The sequence below is a fragment of the Pituophis catenifer genome, unplaced genomic scaffold, assembly GCF_029215685.1.
Source record: "Pituophis catenifer annectens isolate HBS135680 unplaced genomic scaffold, rPitCat1.0.hap2 SCAF_1, whole genome shotgun sequence".
In the NCBI taxonomy this organism is placed as follows: Eukaryota; Metazoa; Chordata; class Lepidosauria; order Squamata; family Colubridae; genus Pituophis; species Pituophis catenifer.
In genome coordinates this window covers 343,685,909-343,704,108 of record NW_027256881.1, presented here as the reverse complement: position 1 = coordinate 343,704,108, position 18,200 = coordinate 343,685,909, and the positions used below count along the sequence as shown (strand labels likewise).

The following is an 18,200-nucleotide window of genomic DNA, read 5'->3' as shown; positions in this document are numbered from 1 at the left end:
GCACATTGCCGGGACCGCGAACATCACAGCGGACTGGCTCAGCCGACAACACTTGGATCACGCCGAGTGGCGACTTCACCCAGATCTGTTCACCGAGATCGTCTGCAGATTCGGCACGCCTCTAATCGATCTATTTGCCAGCCGCGACAACACTCACCTACCCAGGTTCTTCACCCGGTACCAGTGCCCTCAGGCGGAGGGAGTCGACGCCCTCGCCTCTCCCTGGCCCAGGGGTCTCCTCTATGCCTTTCCCCCTCTACCGCTCCTTCCTCGTCTGATCCGCAGGATAATAGCAGAGAGGGCAGACGTCGTTCTGGTCGCACCCCACTGGCCTCGGAGGTCCTGGTTTGCGGATCTGGTGGACCTGTCGGTGGCACGGCCGTGGAGGATTCCAGGGGACAGGATCGTTCTCAGCCAGGGGGTCATTCTGCACCCAGACCCGCAGTGGTTGCAGTTGACCGCCTGGCGCTTGAACGGATCTTGCTAAGGCGAGCCAACGTGCCTAGCAATGCGATCCCCACGATTCAGGCGTCAAGACGGCCATCAACATGCCGCATTTATAACGCAACCTGGAACTCCTTCTGCTCCTGGTGTGCTAAATTCCACCTGGATCCAACGTCTGCTTCTGTCCCCGAAGTGCTGGGATTCCTTCAGCGGGGCATGGACAAGCACCTTGCGCCTAACACTCTTCGTCGCCAAGTTGCTGCACTTAGTACGGTCCTTTCGACTTCTGCAAAGCTTCCTCTCTCCCAGGACCCGACGATTCGCGACTTTCTGCGAGGGGCATCCAACCTGCGCCCCCCTGTTATACATCGATACCCGACCTGGGATTTGACTCTGGTCCTTCAGGCCCTCATGCACCCTCCATTTGAGCCTCTCGCCTCAATCAGCCTCCGCTTTCTGACTCTTAAGGTGGCGTTTCTGGTCGCAATTACTTCGGCTCGCCGTGTATCCGAACTAGCTGCACTGTCTGTGAGAAGCGACCTTTGTGTCTTCCACGCAAATCGCGTGGTATTAAGACTAGACCCCTCATTCCTGCCTAAAGTAAATTCCACATTCCATCGAGCCCAGGAATTGATCCTTCCAGACTTCTGCCCCGATCCTCGACATCCTCGGGAAGCAGACTGGCACCTCTTAGATGTCCGACGGGCCCTGCGCCGGTATATTAAGCGGACTGAGCATTTCCGAAAATCTGAATCGCTCTTCATTTCCTTTCTGCCCGCTTCCATGGGCCGGAAGGTTTCTTCCACGACAATTGGGAGATGGATTAAATCCTGCATCTCTAGGGCTTATTCGGCTCGGAACAAACCGGTTCCGCAGAGAATTCTTCCACACTCCACCAGGAGCGCCGCCACTACGGCCGCCTGGGCCACTAATGCCTCCATTCCCGACATATGCAGGGCGGCTACCTGGTCATCCTTGAACCCCTTCATCAGGCACTACAAGGTGGATTCCTTTGCCTCGGCGGAGGCATCCTTCGGCCGCCGGGTGCTCCAAGCTGTATGCAACTCTTCAGACGACGTACAGCAGCCGGGTTCCCTCCCTGTCTGAACTTGCTTGGGTAAATCCCGAAGCTTTGGATTCTCCAAGCTGCGCGTTGGAGAACGGACGTTGCTTACCTGAACGTCCCTTCTCGACGCGCAGCTGGAGAATCCAACCCACCCAGCTGGCTGCTGGACATTCCTTCCTGACGCTCTACTGCTCCTTACTTCGTGAACAAAACTGGGACTCTGTTGAGCAAGTGGGCGTGTCTGAAGAGAAATCTCTTAAAGGAACACACTCAGTGTAGGCTATCAACTACTGAACAACCCGAAGCTTTGGATTCTCCAGCTGCGCGTCGAGAAGGGACGTTCAGGTAAGCAACGTCCGATTTATGAAAAATTGCCTCTTTGACTGAACACAACAATGTTGTGTTGCTCTGCTTTTGTATTCAGTGGGAAAGAGTAATTGAGGCAGTGACTTTATGGGTGCTATAGGGATGAATCCTGTCAAATTATAAACTTGGTCCTATTTCATAATTAGTCCTCCTTGTGGAGCTTGTTAAGGGGTTTACCTTTGGCATGAGACAAGGAATTTCTGAGAGGCACATGCTCTTCCTTGCTTTTATGGACTTTCACAGAGAAGAGTTTCATCCTTTGAGATCTCCTTCTCAATTTCTAAAGTCCAGCCTAGTAGCTGAGATTTAATGCATCCAGATTCTGAACCGGAGATGCTGTGAAAGGCCTAATTTTTGATTTGAATGGCAGCATCTCCTCCTCTGTTCCACCAGAAGGGAAGTGGGACCTCACGAGTTCCTCCTCCTTGTCCAGTGGCACGTAAACATTCCACCTTGACATTGTGTGCAATATTCAGAAAAACAGAAGGTGCCCAAGACCATGTGCTAGAGAATAGGATACACACTGAGCAATAGCAGCATGACCACCTGTCAATCCAGCAAGACAGGCCCCTTCCTTTCCTTCCCCATTGGCAGGAGTGGAACTCCTCAATCCTGCCTGCATTTTTCTGCTACTGAGAATCTATTTATTCATTTATCTATAGCAGGGGTGGGCAATTAATTTTCTCAAGGGGTCACATAAGCTGTGACTGTTGTGGAGGGCTGAACCAGTAGGGCTAGGAAAGTGCATAGACACGCACACATGCATATACATAAATTTTAAAAAAATAGTCACTTTCAAAATAAAAGCTTTTTTTTTTTCAGGCTGGACAGGAACAGAAGTCGCCCAGGGGCCATAAAATGGCCAGGTCTGATCTATAGGCTGCTCAATTTCCAACGACTCCAGGCAATTTATAATTAAAAAGTCAGAAAAAAAATAAATAAGCAGCCCAAAGGTAAGCTTATAAAACAAAAACAAAAAACAACAACCCAAGAAAATGAAATGGAGACAGGAGTGAGCTCTATACAATGGGCAGTGGTGAAGTCCAGCAGCATCTGAGCAGCCTTATCGCTTCTTCCATCAGGGTAGGCCTGGAAATGATCATACCAGTTTTCCTCCTTTATTGTAGGCATGAAGCAATTGGGGGAAGGGACATTGTTATGATCGCGGGGTATCAATGCCTAATGTTGGGAGAAATGCCATTATTCTAGTTACACCAGACAGTATCATTTCATTGCATTAGGAGAGTTTCCGGATTATGTGAACGTATTCAGGGCAACAAATAATGCAAGAGCAGCTGCACCAAAATAGCACATTTTTTTGCCTAGTAATGATACCCTAATCCCTTCGCAGTCTCTCCTACATCTGGGACAAAGGCAGTATATTTCTGTCTCCAGAAGTCAGATCTTGCCATGGCCCTACAGTTGAACAACAAGTCTTGCCTAGAAATCCTGCAGGATTTCTGTGGTCCATGTTGCCTTGACTGAACTCTTCCTGTCTGTTGTTGAAACGTCATTCCAGCTCTTTTCTGGGTGGAAATCTGATCTAACTTTTAATTCAATTTAACTAAAAGATCATATATCTAAATAGAGAATCATATCCAGTCACCCAAAACAGGATTGAATTAGATTTAAGGTTGTTTTTTTTAACATCCTATCTTATTTTTATAAATAACTCAAGGCAGTGAAACTAGCTAATACTCTTTCTTCCTCCTGGTCAGTTAGGCTGAGAGAGAGTGGCCCAAAGTCACCCATCATGCCTAAAACGGGACTAGAACTCACCATCTCCTGGTTTTTAGTCTGGTGCTTTATTTGCTTAGCTAGACCAAAGTGGCTCTCTGGATATTCAAACTAGATACTTTAAATGTTGCCTTAAATGTTCAAGCCTGTCAACTTAATCAGAAGATTCAGAAAATGTCCCTTGCATCTTGGAACATTAAAGCTGCATTAACTTCCTTAACTAATTATCCTTTCTAACAACAACAACAAAGGAAAAGCAGTTAAGTACCGTATTTTTTGGAGTATAAGACACACTTTTCTCCCCTAAAAGAGGGTGAAAATGTTGGTGCATCTTATACACTGAATACAGCCATTTTTGGCCTCCCGAAGCTCTGCCTTGCTGGTCCCATTTTTGTGAAAAATGGGCCTATACGTTTTTCCAGCCTCTCTTCTCAACTTCTTCCATCTGAGCAACTTGTTTTATCTGAGATATGTGAGCAGGGGGAGGCTACTTCAGTTCATTCTAACGCAAAGTTGTAGCCACCTTCTTACTCCCATAAGTTGTCCAGCTGTCCGACAAGGATGCCCAAAATTCCCTCCAATACTCTGGGGGAAAAACAATTGGAACCATCAGATGCTAGGGTGAATTGATCAATAAAATCACAAAGCTGTTGCTCAAAAGCTGTTGTTTTGTTTTTCCTTGAAAACGTTTCACTTCTCATCCAAGAGGCTTCTTCGGTTCTTCTTCACAACCTTCTTCAGAACTGAAGAAGCTTCTTGGATGAGAAGCGAAACGTTTTCAAGGGGGGGAAAAAAGCCCAGTTGCCTTTTGAACAGCAGCTTTGCGACAACCATGGCCTTGGACGATGGAGACTCTCCATAGATCAATAAAATCCTTTTTCCTAGCAGCTCCAGTGAATTGCAGAACAACCAATTGGATCAGACCAGGGGTGAAATCCAGCAGGTTCTGACAGGTTCTGGAGAACCGGTAGCGGAAATTTTGAGTAGTTCAGACAACCGGCAAATACCACCTCTGGCTGGCCCCAGAGTGGGGTGGGAATGGAGATTTTGCAATATCCTTCCCCCAGGAATGGGGAGGGAATGGGGATTTTGCAGTATCCTTCCCCTGCCATGCCCACCAAGCCACACCCACCAAGCCACGCCCACAGAACCAGTAGTAAAAAAATGTGGATTTCACCACTGGATCAGACCACGGCCCAAACCAAGTGGTGAGGTTCTTTATAATTTAATAATCTTAAGTGCATTTGTTGCCACTCTCCCAAGCCTCTTCCATCCATGATGTGACAGATTTACGAGCATCTTCTAGAAATGGCCATTTGTCTCACTTCTCATTTATTGCCGACCCTCATGGCAAAATAATGGTGACTTTGACAGATACAGGTAGTCCTTGACTTAACAACCATTCGTTTAGTGACTGTTCAAAGTTACAACGGCACCGAAAAATGACAGGACCAGGATGGATTTGATTTAAATTATACAGCCTCATGCTACATAACTTAGCTCCATTTCATGCTGAATGAACTAAATTATGAATGTATCTTAAATAGAAAACTATATTTAGATAGATGTTTACTCCAAAAGCATTTTATTAAAATAAATTTGATAAAAATAAAAAAAATCGATTTTAATTTTAAAAAATAGATTTGAAATTTTTTTTTAAAAAAAAACATCAATTTTTATTCACCCTGCTTAGTACTGTTTTTCACACTTAGGATCATTGCAACATCCCTGTGGTCGCGTGATCAAAATTCATGCACTCGGCAACCGGCTCATATTTATGACGGTTGCAGTGTGCTGGGGTCATGTGATGACCTTCTGAGAAGCAGAGTCAGTGCGGAAGTCAGATTCACTTAACAACCATGTTACTAACTTAACAACTGCAGTGATTCATTGAACAACTGTGGCATGGAAGGTCGTAAAATGGGGCAAGACATGGTTAATAACTGTTGCTTAGCAATGTAGAATTTGGGGTCAATTGTGGGCGTAAGCTAAGGACTCCATGTATGCTCAGCCACAGCAGCTACAGGGCTCAGACAAATGGGAGCAGGCAATCCAGTGAGCCTTATCCTGTCTCTGTCTCACATGTACTTCACTTTCATTCTTATTTAAAAGAGGCAATAATTAGGACTTTTTTTTCTAAAGAGGTTTGCCCCTCAGATGGGTAATTATAGGTCAGTCTTTTATCATGATTGGAGAAAGTATTGAGACAGGGATGGCTTCTCAGTTGCAGAGCAATCTTCTAGCAAATTACCTTGATTCATTTCACATTAGTTTCAGTACAGACTACTGAATTGAGACTGTTTTGATTAGCCTTTGGAGATGACACTTGTTCTGAGATAGTCACAAAAAATGTCACTCTACTTCTGTTCGCCCTTTTAGGAACTTTCTGTACTATTGACCACAGACGCCTTCTGGATCACTGGAGATATTAGTGAGTAGGAGGCAGGGATTTGCTCTTAACTAGATTTCACTGGGTGCCATTTGGAGTAAACTGCTATTTGAAATAGGTGCTGTCATTTGGCAATCCTCCGACTCCATTCTGCCTCCATTGCTTTTCAATATCTGCATACATTCTGGAGGAGATCACCAGGAGACTTGGATCAAAATAAAAATCTGAACTAAACATTCCCTATTTATGGTGAATGTTTTTGATACTCAAGGCTTCTTCAGTGGCTTTCTTTTATTTGGATTATCTTATCAGTGCAGAACATGTACTGCTGCTTTTTTAAATTCAGACTCCTTGTGCAAAAGACCTATATGTGGTAAACAATTTGAGGGAACCAAATATTTCAGATCTTCGAATCTTGAAATCTCTGTTTACTTCTTACTTAGCTAAGCAATGCTTATTCTCTGTGAAAAACAAACTTAACAAATGTTTCTGATGAATCCAGAATTCCTAGTATGGCGGGCTCTCTGACAAAAGCTATTATATATTAGCTATTATAGTATTGCTCTTGTGTCTCAAAGGTGCTTTTCAAAAGGCATCTGGACTCTTCCTTCTTCCCTTCCCTTCCCTTCCATCTTCCCTTCCTTCCCCTCTCCTCTCATCTGCTCCCTTCCTTCCTTCTTTCCTTCCTCTCCTCCCCTGTCCCTCTCCCTTCCCTCCCCTTTCCTTCCCTCCCCTCCCTTCTTTTTTCCTTGAAAACATTTTGCTTCTCATCCAACAAAAAGATCCCTCAGTTCTGGTTGAATGATGGGAAATGGAAGGATTTATATTCCTTAGAAATCTTCTGGTCATTAATATTCTGCAAATCATTGAGGCTACTGGGGAGTTCATCTGTAGCCTCAGGGTCATCTGAATCACTTTTTTTTCTTTATGGCAGAAAACTGAACTGAGCAATGGTCCATAAAGAGCAGGTTGGCTTAATTGCCACCAATGTTTTATGCGTCTCTTCACCCAAGTCTTTTTCAACTTCAAGGTCTTGTACTTGTGTGGAAGAGTTTGGTTGACAGTTTTTCATTTTCTTTCAAGAGAGATTTTATAAGACACTTGTCTCTTCTTGCTTTCCAGAAGAAACACCCTTCTATTGCTAACATTGTTTTCTCTTCCTACATCTTCATAAAAGCAGGGCGATCTACTTTTGTTCACTCTGTCCAATGGTTAAGGAGCTTGTAGCTCCTGCCCAGGGTTAACATTGGCCTTGTTGAGATATAACAATATTGACGGGTCCTTGTTGCTGTCCGAGCTTTGTTGTTTTCCTGCAGATGTTTCATTACCCAAACTAGGTAGCATCAGCACTGGTGCTATTTCCTTAGTTTGAGTAATGAAACACCTGCAGGAAAACAACCAAGCTCGGAGAACATCAAGGACCCCTTCCAAAGGTGCTTTTTCAAGAGGCAACTGGACTTTCTATTTTTTTTTCCTTTGAAGTCGTTTCGCTTCCCATCCAAGAAGCTCATCCAAGAAGCAAACCATCTTCAAAGAAAAAAAATAGAAAGTCCAGTTGCCTCTTGAAAAAGCAACAAACCAGGGACTCTGGCTCAAACTTGTCTAGCTGCTCCTACTAACAGGAGCGGTCAAACAAGAATCATCAGGCAAGGTGCCATCAGCAGGCTTGCATTATCATGAGCAACCAAACTGCAATTTACATTTCAACCCCGAGCTACAAGCGGTCTCCTTTATTGGCAGAGTTAAAATGCAGGTTTCTCCTTGATTTCTGATTCTGCCTAGTTAAGAAACCAACTGGTTCCTTCTTCAGGCATAACACAATACAATGGTGCATTGATGTTTCCAAATCAGAACAGTGCATTCGTTCATTCAATTTCTGCACTGACTTCCAGACTTGAGTTTGGTCAGTATATGATAAAACCAAACAGTTAGAAAATACAAGCTAAACAGGATGATAAAGAACAATTTAGAAAGAAAGAAAGAAAGAACAAGATGGTGACACTCACACATATAAAAATATTCAACAGGGACCCCAGCCATCCAACTCTGGCAGAAAATACGCAGTAGCATTTTGGCTCAATCCTGATATCGAAACTGGGAAAATGTTCTTTCATTATGCACAAATTGGTCCATTGACTGTGCTTTAGTTGGAATAGTTCTGCTTTTGTGCAAGTAAATAGGAGACCAGGCCTCATTGCCTATCCCTTCGCTGCTGGTTCTGTTTTATGCAGAGCAGAATTCTTACAAACCAAACATATTTTATAATTCATATCTCTTTTATAATTTATTGCTATAATTCAAGCATGCTTTAATCTTTCATGCTGTCATGCAAGTGTCTTTTGCTGCCCTCTGGTGTTGGTTGAAGTTCCTAGCTTTTTAACTTTGAAATTAAAACACTATTCTGTGCCAGAATTGTCCTGTCCGATTTGTGTGTGAAGTGACTCTCTTCATGTGATTGCAAAGAGTCGACACTAACTTGATTAGTCAATGAATGTATGGGTTCTTTAAGTTGGTGTGCAGCGTTTAAAGTCCAGAGCGTCTTTTCTTTTTCCTCTAAATCAAGGGTATCCAACATTGGCAATTTCAAGACCTCTGGACTTCAACTCCATGCTGGCTGGGGAATTCTGGGAGTTGAAGTCCACAGGTCTTAAAGTTGCCTTGCTCTAAATTCTCTGTTTTTCTAATTTATGTAATCCCTGTTTATTTAACATTTATTGTTTTGTGTGGGGTTTTTTGGGGGGGAGGGATGTTTGTAAATCACCCAGAGTCGCTTGACAATGAGATGGGCAGCCTATAAAATACACACACACACACACACACACACACACACACACACATACAGTAACTTGGGATGAATCCGGGTCTGTGACTGTGTTAGACACTAATGCTTAGTTTAATGGTCTAAATCAGGGGTGTCAAACTTGATTTCATTGAGGGACACATCTGGGTTGTGTTTGACCTTGGGGCTGGGGTGGGCGTGGCCAGCTTCACGTCACTTGTGTTGGGGGGGGCGCCTGTGGTGGCCTGAATGCTCTACCAGCAAAAACAGACTCCTGAGCTCCGTTTTGGCTCCTGAGCTCCGTTTTCGGCCGCGACAGCCTCCTGCAGCCCTCTGCCAGTGAAAACTGAGCTAGTGGGGGGGACGCATATGTCCACCCCACCCCCCACAAGCTTCATTTTCACTGGCAGAGGGCTTCAGGTTGCTGTTGTGGCCGAAAACAGAGTCTGGGAGGGTGGCACATGGCCCTCCTGAGCTCTGTTTTCACTGGCAGAAGAACCACGGGCCAGTCCTTCACTGTTTGCAGGGCGGCCCCACGGGCCACATCCAAGCACCCTGTGGGCTGGATCCGGTCCCCGGGCCTTGAGTTTGACACCCCTGGTCTAAATCATGTTCAGAAGTTTAAAAGAAATGGATTGTTCACTTATTCAGAGCATTTATGTGGCTGCCCAACTCAAACCATGCAACTCTTTGGGAGATATCAAAAGCAGTAAATCAAATCTCCCCCCCCCCCTTCCAGGAAATACAGATGAAACAAACAAAACGATTATCTGGAAACGAGACTCCAGTTTGTTATATGACACCAGATGGGAAGTCTACTCATCCTGATCCACACCCCTAAGGACCAAATAAGCCAGGTCTTAACTGCCTTTCTAAAGGACTCTGCGGAGGTGGGGGGGGGGTTGGTCAACTTGAGGGGGGGAAGGGGGAAGAAGGGTTCCATAGAGCAGGCACCACCACAGGGGAAGCCTGCCTCTTGGGTGTCGTGAAAGTAACATGGCTTCAAGGAAGGGATCCATAGCGTGACTTCTATCCTAGAGCCCTTTCTGTCAATAACCACAGCAGCTGTTAAAATATAGGAGAAGGAAAGCTATTAAAGTATATTTATAAAGGCAGCCTAAAAGAAGGAACAAAACTGACTACAGAGAGTTCTCTGTACAACGGTTTGTTTAGTGACCATTTGAAGTTACAATGGCATTAAAAAAAGTGACTTATGATCTTTTTCACAACTTAATGACAGTTGCAGCAGCCTCGTGATCAAAATTCAGATGCTTGGTACCAGTGGTGAAATCTAAAATTTGTTACTACAAATGTGGGCGTGGCTTGGTGGTGGGGTAATGTGACTGGGTGGGCGTGGCCATTTTTTAGAACTTTTAAAGTCATTTTGTCTACAACCTCTTCAGCGAAGAGGTTGTAAAAAAATGCTTTCAAAAGGCTCTGATGATCCAAGCTGAGTTGCCTGATCGGCAGAGGCTTTTTTAAAAACTCAGCTTGGATCGTCAGAGGCATTTAAAAGAAAAAAAGGTTTTTTTTCTTTTAAATGCCTCTGACGATCCAAGCTGAGTTGCCTGATCAGCAGAGGTCCAAACCAGGAGCATTTCACCTCTGCTTGGTACCTGACTCACTTTTATGATGGTTGCAGTGTCCCGGGGTCTTGTGATCCCCTTTTGTGACCTTCTTGCAAGCAAAGTTACAGTGAGGAAGCCAGATTCACTTAACAACTGTGTACTAACTGAACAACTGCCGTGATTCGCTTAACTGTGACAAATAAGGTCATAAAATGTGGCAAAATTCAGTTACGGTAAATGCTTCACTTAACAACAAAAATGTTGGGCTCAGTTGTGGTTGTAATTGTGGACTTATAGGAACTCATTTGAGTTCATAATTGAAAAATTCGGTATTGTTCTAATGATATGTATAAAAGACGTATTCAACCATCACACCATGCAGTCTGTTAAGTTGCTAAACTGCTCTTACCGTTAGAAAATTTCTGGCTTCCTTGGAATTTAAGCCGTTGTTTTTGTCCTGTCTTGTGTGATAATTCTCATACTGCATGGTAGCCTTTCAGATCTTTGAAGACAGCCGTCTCCAGGAGTTCTGCCTTCTCTAAAGATACCTGGGGTCTCCAGCCATTGGTGCTAAGTTTTTCTTTCCTTAGCAGTTTGGTTGCTTTCTTCCAATGTGTGTAGATGTCTTTTGGCTTATTTATTTATTCGATTCTTATCCCGCCTTTATTACTTTAGAAATAACTCAAGGCAGCAAAGCTATCTAATACAGTACTCCTCCTCCCTATTTTTCCCCAAACAGCCCTGTGAGGTGGGTTGGACTGAGAGTGACTGGCCCAAAGTTATCGAGCCAACTTTCATGCCAAAGGCGGGACTAGAATTCACTGCCTCCTGGTTTCTAGCCTAAGCTTTTAACCACTAGACCCGTGATGGCAAACTTATGGCACATGTGCCACAGGTGGCATGCGGAGCCATACCTGCGGGCACGCGAGCCATTGCCCTAGCTCAGCTCCCCAGCTGTTTTTCGGCTGGCCCCACTCACGCCATCCCTCCCCTCCGAGGAGTCTCCACTAAGCCCGTTTTGGATGCCAGGTAGGTACAGGGCTTGCATGGAGGCTCTGGGAGGGCGTTTTTGGCCTCCCGAGGCTCCAAGAAAGCTTCTGGAACCTGGGGAGGGCGAAAACGGGGCCTGCTGGGCCCACTGGAAGTCAGGAAATGGGCCATTTCCAGTCTCCGGAGGGCCTCTAGGGTGCAGGGGAGGCTGTTTTCGCCCTCCTGAGGCTCCAAGAAAGCCTATGGAGCCTGGGGAGGGCGAAAAAACGGGCCTACCAGAAGTCTGGAAATGGGCTGTTTCCGGCCTCCGGAGGCTTCAGGGAAGCATGCTAGGCCCAAAACGGGGCGTGGGGAGGGGGTTGCGCATGCATGCGCAGGGGGGCGGGGCATGTGGGGCATTAAATTATGGATGTGGGTACGCACGTGTATGACCCCTTTGGGCTCCCCCTGCTTTTGGCATACGATGGCAAAAAGGTTAGCCATCACTGCACTAGACCAACCTGTCTCCAAGTTTAGGGTTGTTTTTTTAAAGTAGAGATGCCTTAAAAATAAAAACTGAGGTTTTCCACTAGCTTAGAAAGAGGTGGTCAAATCTCTTGAATTTATAAATATAAATATATAGAAAAATTATATATAGAAAAATTATATAGAAAAATATAAATATATAGAAAAATGTTAAAATAACTTGCCAACTCGGTTAAAAACTATACACTTGTGGGTTGGGTATTTCAAATAGTGATTATGATTCTCATAATTATCAATGTATGCTGAAAGTGTGGGTTAGGTATTTTTTAAATAGTGATTATGATCCTCATAATTATCAATGTGATTTTTACATCACGATTATACTAATTGATTGCAGAAATATTACAAATACTAAAACCAAAGTTAGCCAGTTAAGCTGGACTTCAGTCTTAACAGTCTTGTGTGTGTGAGTGAGTGAAGCACCAAAGTGCTTCTGTGGCGAAAAGATTTGCTGGTGATATCAGCCGTTGCCTGCGAGATGCCCAGTTGGGGGCTCCTTTCATGTCTCCATGAAGTTGCCCACCAAAGTGGTACCCATTAATCTACCCACGATCACCCTCTTTTGAACTACTGGGTCAGCTGGAGCGTGTAACGGGAGCTCACCCCCACTTCTTGGCAGCAACGGATTTCAAACACAATCCTGCCGATCGGCAGCCCAGCGTTCTAACCTTGCAAGCCACCACGCTCCCAGCAGTACTTTAAACGTCCTAACTTGTATTAATCCAAAGATATAACAATATATTTTAATGTTTGTTCTTCCCTCTCTTTTCTTTTTGTTCCCTTTCTTTCTGTCTGTTTCTTTTGCAGCATAAGTGCTAAACCGCCTTCAGCAATATGGGGTCAGAAAACCCAAGCCCACAAAATCCCAGCTGCAAAATTATGACGTTCCATCCAACACTAGAAGAATTCCAGGATTTTGGGAAGTACATTGCTTACATCGAATCGCAAGGGGCTCACCGGGCAGGGCTTGCTAAGGTGAGTGAGCTGTGGAAGTGAATCTCAGCTAACCCGAAAAAAACCTTAAAAGCTGTAAATTTTTCAGTGATCCCATTTTTATGTGCGCAAACCCCTCAAAAAACTGACAGAAGGCAATGGGAATTCTTCAGTCAGGTCCGGACTTTAAAATATAGACAATTAATGTCTCATACTAAATTTCCACTGTCAATTTTAAGATTCTGGTGGGGATCTACAGTGCGGATTTTCTCACCAAAAAAAAAAAGAAAAAGAAAAAGAAAAAAAGATTGTTTTGGGATATCAAGGCCACTTACAGGTAATCCTTGAGTTACGACCACAATTGGGACCGGAATTTTCATCACTTAAGCGATGCGATTGTTAAGAGAGATGCACCCAAGTTTACAATTTTTTTTTTGCCAAGGTCATTAAGCAACTCATGTGGTCCTTAAGCGAATCTGGCTTTCCCCATTGACTTTACCTGTTGAAAACCTCATGGGAAGGTCATATATTAGGTAAGAGCCTTGGTACTACAGTGGTTTAAAGCACCCTGTTATTAACACAGCTGCCTGCAATTTACTGCTGGTTCGAATCTCTCCAAGGCTCAAGGTCGACTCAGCCTTCCATCCTTTCTAAGGTAGGTTAAATGAGGACCCAGTTTGTGGGGGCAATAAGCTGACTTTGTATAAATATACAAAAGGATGAAGGCTATTGCTTAACGCACTGTAAGCCGCCCTGAGTCTCCGGAGAAGGGCGGCATATAAATCAAATTAAAATAAAAATAAAATAAATAAATATATAGTGAACAGCTGACCCCAGCAACTGCATCTGTCATAAATTCCTGCTGGTTGCCAGGCAACTGAATTAGGACCACAGACATCCTGTTGACAGTCATAAGTGTGAGATCTGATCATAGTCAATTTTCACTGCTGTTTTAACTGGTGGTTAAACAAGTGGCTGTAAGTCAAGGACTGCTTTTATAAAGCACCGGTTTATAAAAATGCTATTTGGTATCCTATCTGACACCTTCCCCCACAAGTACAAGTAGTCCTCGATTTACGGCCACAACTGAGCCCAAAATTTCTGTTGCAAAGCGTAACATTTGTAACACTGGAAATTTTTAAGAAGATGTTGGATAACCATTTGTCTGAAGTGGTGTAGGGTTTCCTGCCTGGGCAGGGGGTTGGACTAGAAGACCTCCAAGGTCCCTTCCAATTCTGTTATTTTATTTTATTTTATTTTAGTCTAGTCTAGTCTAGTCTAGTCTAGTCTAGTCTAGTCTAGTCTAGTCTGGTCTGGTCTGTTCTGTTCTATTCTATTCTATTCTATTCTATTCTATTCTATTCTATTCTATTCTATTCTATTCTATTCTATTCTATTCTATTCTATTCTATTCTATTCTATTCTATTCTATTCTATTCTATTCTATTCTATTCCTTCAGTGAGTTTTGCCTCATTATTCAATTTTTCTTGCCACAGTTGTTAAGTGAATCACTGCAGTTCTTAAGTTAATAACATGGTTGTTAAGTGAATCTGGCTTCCCCATGGACTTTGCTTGTTGGAAGGTCGCAAAAGGGGATCACGTGACCCCAGGATGTTGCAACCGTCATAAACGTGAGTCAGTTGCCAAGCATCAGAATTCTGATCACATGACCATGGGGACGCTGCAACGGTTGTAAATGTGAAAAACGGTCATAAGTCCCTTTTTTCAGTGTCGTCACAACTTCGAAGCATCACTAAATGAATTGCTATAAGTCAAGGACTGCCTAAATACACTTCTGCCTTTGTTACATTTGTTTTTTCAGCGTGAAGGAGAGCCCTTCTGGATAAAACAGTCTCTTTTTTAAAGTACCAAAATCAAGTGAGAGAGACAAACAAGGGACGCTTCCGATTACACAATGGGAGGATCAAATTGAGGGTTCTAGCAGTAGCTCATATTTTGTTTTCAACACGGTTTAATAAACAAATCACAGTTCCCCCGTTTCACATAATTGCCATTAATTGTCCTTTTAAAAAAACCCAAAGCCCAGTGAACCACATGATGCCTCTGCGTAATGCGTCAGTATAAAATGTGCGTGCCTTGCTTTGAATACATTGAGTACAAGTGCATTGGAACACATCTGTCAGCTTTTTCTCTCTCTCTTTTTTTTTTTTTTCCAAAACTGTTTTTGGTTTGGCAGTGAGGGCTGCTTTGGCACAGCTTGATATCCAAACATTTACAGAGAACAAAATTGAGCACAGCTTTAAGAAGAAGGGAGATCCTGGCTCTTCATTAAAACGGGGTCAAATAACTCATTTCGGTACATTTTCACAGGGGACTTGGGTATTGATAAAAGCTTTTGAGGATATGTTTCCTTGTCCACTCAAGTGTACTAATTAATTTCACTATAGGTAGGGTGACAGAGAGGGTTTTAATTAGTTCCCAGACAGTTTTAGACAGCAGATGCAGTCAAACCTGCCCCTTCTGGGGCTTTTAATGCTGCTAAATTTTTTTGGGACAAACAAGAATTCCTTTTCCTACAGAGACAGTCTTATAGATGAGTAGAAAATAGGAATAGGAAAAAGTCCTTGGATTTCATGCTACAGGTAACTACGACCACAATTGGTCGTAAAGTGCATTGGACTATTGCAATGCACTTTACATGGGGCTGCCCTTGAGGAGCACTCGGAGACTTCAACTGGTGCAGAATGCGGCCGCGCGGGTTGTCATGGGGGTGCCTAGGTACTCCCATGTTACACCACTCCTTCGCGGTCTGCATTGGCTCCCGGTTGCCTTCCGAGTGCAATTCAAGGTGCTGGTGATCACATTTAAAGCCCTACGTGGCCTAGGACCAGAATACTTGCGAGACCACCTCCTGCCACCGGTAGCCTTCCATCGGCCAGTTCGCTCCCACAGAGTTGGCCTCCTCAGGGTACCTTCGGCTAGACAATGTTGACTGGTGACCTCTAGGGGGAGAGCCTTCCCTGTGGGAGCCCCTACCCTCTGGAATACGTTACCCCTGGAGCTCCGGATAATCCCCGACCTCCGAACCTTCCGCCAGACAAAGACTGGCTCTTCCAACGGGCGGGCCTGGGTTGACTCTAAACTGATTTTGTAGCTTTTTAAATTCTTAAATCTTAAATTTGAATTTGTTTTCCCACGTTTAACCTACTTATTGGATACTCTGTTTTAATTTGTCTTTTAACTTTTGTATTCTCTGTTTCTTATTGCTGTGAGCCGCCCTGAGTCCTTTGGGAGAAGGGCGGCATACAAGTCCAATAAATAAATAATAAATAAATAAATAGAGTTCAAAATTTCTGTTGCTAAGCAAGACAGTTGTTAAGTGAATTTTACCCCATTTTACGATCTTTCTTGCCACAGTTGTTAAGTTAGAAGCACAGTTGTGAAGTGAATCTGGTTTCCCAATTGAGATCAGTGGTGGTATTCAGCCAATTCTATCCGGTTCGGGCGAACTGGTAGTGGCGACTGCGGGAGGCTCTGCCCACCCACCCGGACCTCATCACGTCCCGTTTTTGATGCTCCTTGCATGCACGGAAGGCTCTGTGCATGCGTGGAGGTGCGAACCGTTAACGAAGGTAAGTGAATACCACCCCTGATTGAGATGGTTAGACATTATAAGACAGGAATAAAGTTAGGAACACAGATTGTAAGAGGGAGAAGGCAGCAAAGGCATTCAAAAGCCCAACCCAAATGTGGAAAACATCAGAGGCCACAGCAGAGATCCCAAAGCGATCTTATTCCCGAAACAGATTGAGTGTCTGACTAAGAATCTGGAGTGCTACAAACAGGAAGTCAAGGAGATGTAAACAGAGGTGGTTCTTTTATCCAGAAGAGAAGGATCTTTCCCTTTAACTCGTTTGTTCTCATGAAACGTGATCTATTCAAGAAAAATATTGTTCCCCACCTTTGCAGGTGATCCCTCCCAAGGAATGGAAGCCCCGGAAGGGTTACGATGACATTGACAGCATGGTGATCCCTGCTCCCATTCAGCAGGTGGTGACTGGCCAATCGGGGCTCTTCACCCAGTACAACATTCAGAAGAAACCCATGCTGGTTGGAGACTATCGGCGCTTGGCCAATAGTGAGAAGTACGTCCACGGTTAAGACTTTCTTGTCCTATAATTAAACAAAGTGTGGGGATTCTTTTTTCATTTTTTCCGTTTGTAGTAAAAGTATACATAAAAACACATGCTTTGGTTCTCATATTAATGACTTTGTTTCTAGCATTTTTTTTCCCTTGGTCGCATTGAGCTGCCTCCGGCTCACATTTATTAACTACCCGTCAGCATCATTTTGTAGAATAGAGTGGCAAGGCGGTGTTTTTCTGCGTTCGGAGTGAACTAAATAAATTGCCCTACATTTATTAGGGCATTAAATGATATGGCCCGCAGCCCCATTTCATCAGAAAGGAGCTCAGTTCTGGTTTACAAAAAAAAATGTTGCCAGTTCTTAATTTTGCTTTTCCTTACCAGGTACTGCACTCCGCGTCATCAGGATTTTGATGATCTGGAACGCAAATACTGGAAGAATTTGACTTTTGTCTCCCCTATATATGGGGCGGATATCAGTGGTTCACTGTATGATTCGGTAAGTCCCCGTGCAATAAAATTGGAGTACAATGCAGATGTAGATAACGTAGGAGCAGGTTAAATTATATGAGAACTGTAGGGGGAATTATAAATTAACGGGAATGTTGACTACTGGTGTTACTATGCATAATTTCTTCCAACAGAATTGGGGCTGTTGTGATTGTCTATGGAGATTCTCAGTCATCCAGGTCATGGTTATCTCAAAGGTGTTTTGTTTTCAAGAGGCAACTGGACTTCCTTGGTTTTTCTTTGAAGACATTTCGCTTCTCAGCCAAGAAGCTTCTTCAGCTCTGACTGGATGGTGGGGAACGGAAGGATTTATATTCCTTGCAGACACCTGGTCATTTGCATCCTTTGAGAGAGTCGGGAATATGAATGGATTTCCAGAAAACTTGCAGACTGCAGGAACCATTTGTGTGTCAGTTTGAGATGCAGCCAACACAGACACATCCCTAACAGCCTGCGCCTGTCTTCAACAGTGAAGAGACACGGGAGAAACATCCAGTAGCCAAGAAGGCTCCATACCCATTTGCACCACTTAGGTGACCCTAAGGACACAGACAAACATCCAAGTGGCCTCAACGACCCTCTCAAAGAATGCAAATGACCAGCTGTCTGGAAAGAGTATAAATCCTTCCGTTCCCCACCATCCAGTCAGAGCTGAAGAAGCTTCTTGGAGGAGAAGCAAAACATCTTCAAAAGAAAAAAACAGAAAGTCCAGTTGCCTCCTGAAAAAAAGGACTTTTGGGGCTGTTGCGATTAATTGTTTGAAAGTGTCCTTGACCTATCAGCACA

At 44.0% G+C, this 18,200-nt stretch overlaps 1 protein-coding gene across 3 annotated transcripts in view; it reads left to right on the top strand.

Annotated features, from left to right (window-relative positions):
* KDM4B (lysine demethylase 4B) overlaps window positions 1-18,200 on the top strand; it is a 256,770-nt gene that overhangs the window by 30,930 nt on the left and 207,640 nt on the right. For all 3 annotated transcript variants that reach the window (XM_070944548.1, XM_070944550.1, XM_070944552.1), the window contains exons 3-5: window positions 12,672-12,839; window positions 16,729-16,904; window positions 17,289-17,403. In XM_070944548.1, coding sequence (XP_070800649.1) covers window positions 12,699-12,839; window positions 16,729-16,904; window positions 17,289-17,403 — 432 coding nt within the window. In that variant the 5' untranslated portion in view covers window positions 12,672-12,698. The remainder of the gene's footprint in view (window positions 1-12,671; window positions 12,840-16,728; window positions 16,905-17,288; window positions 17,404-18,200) is intronic.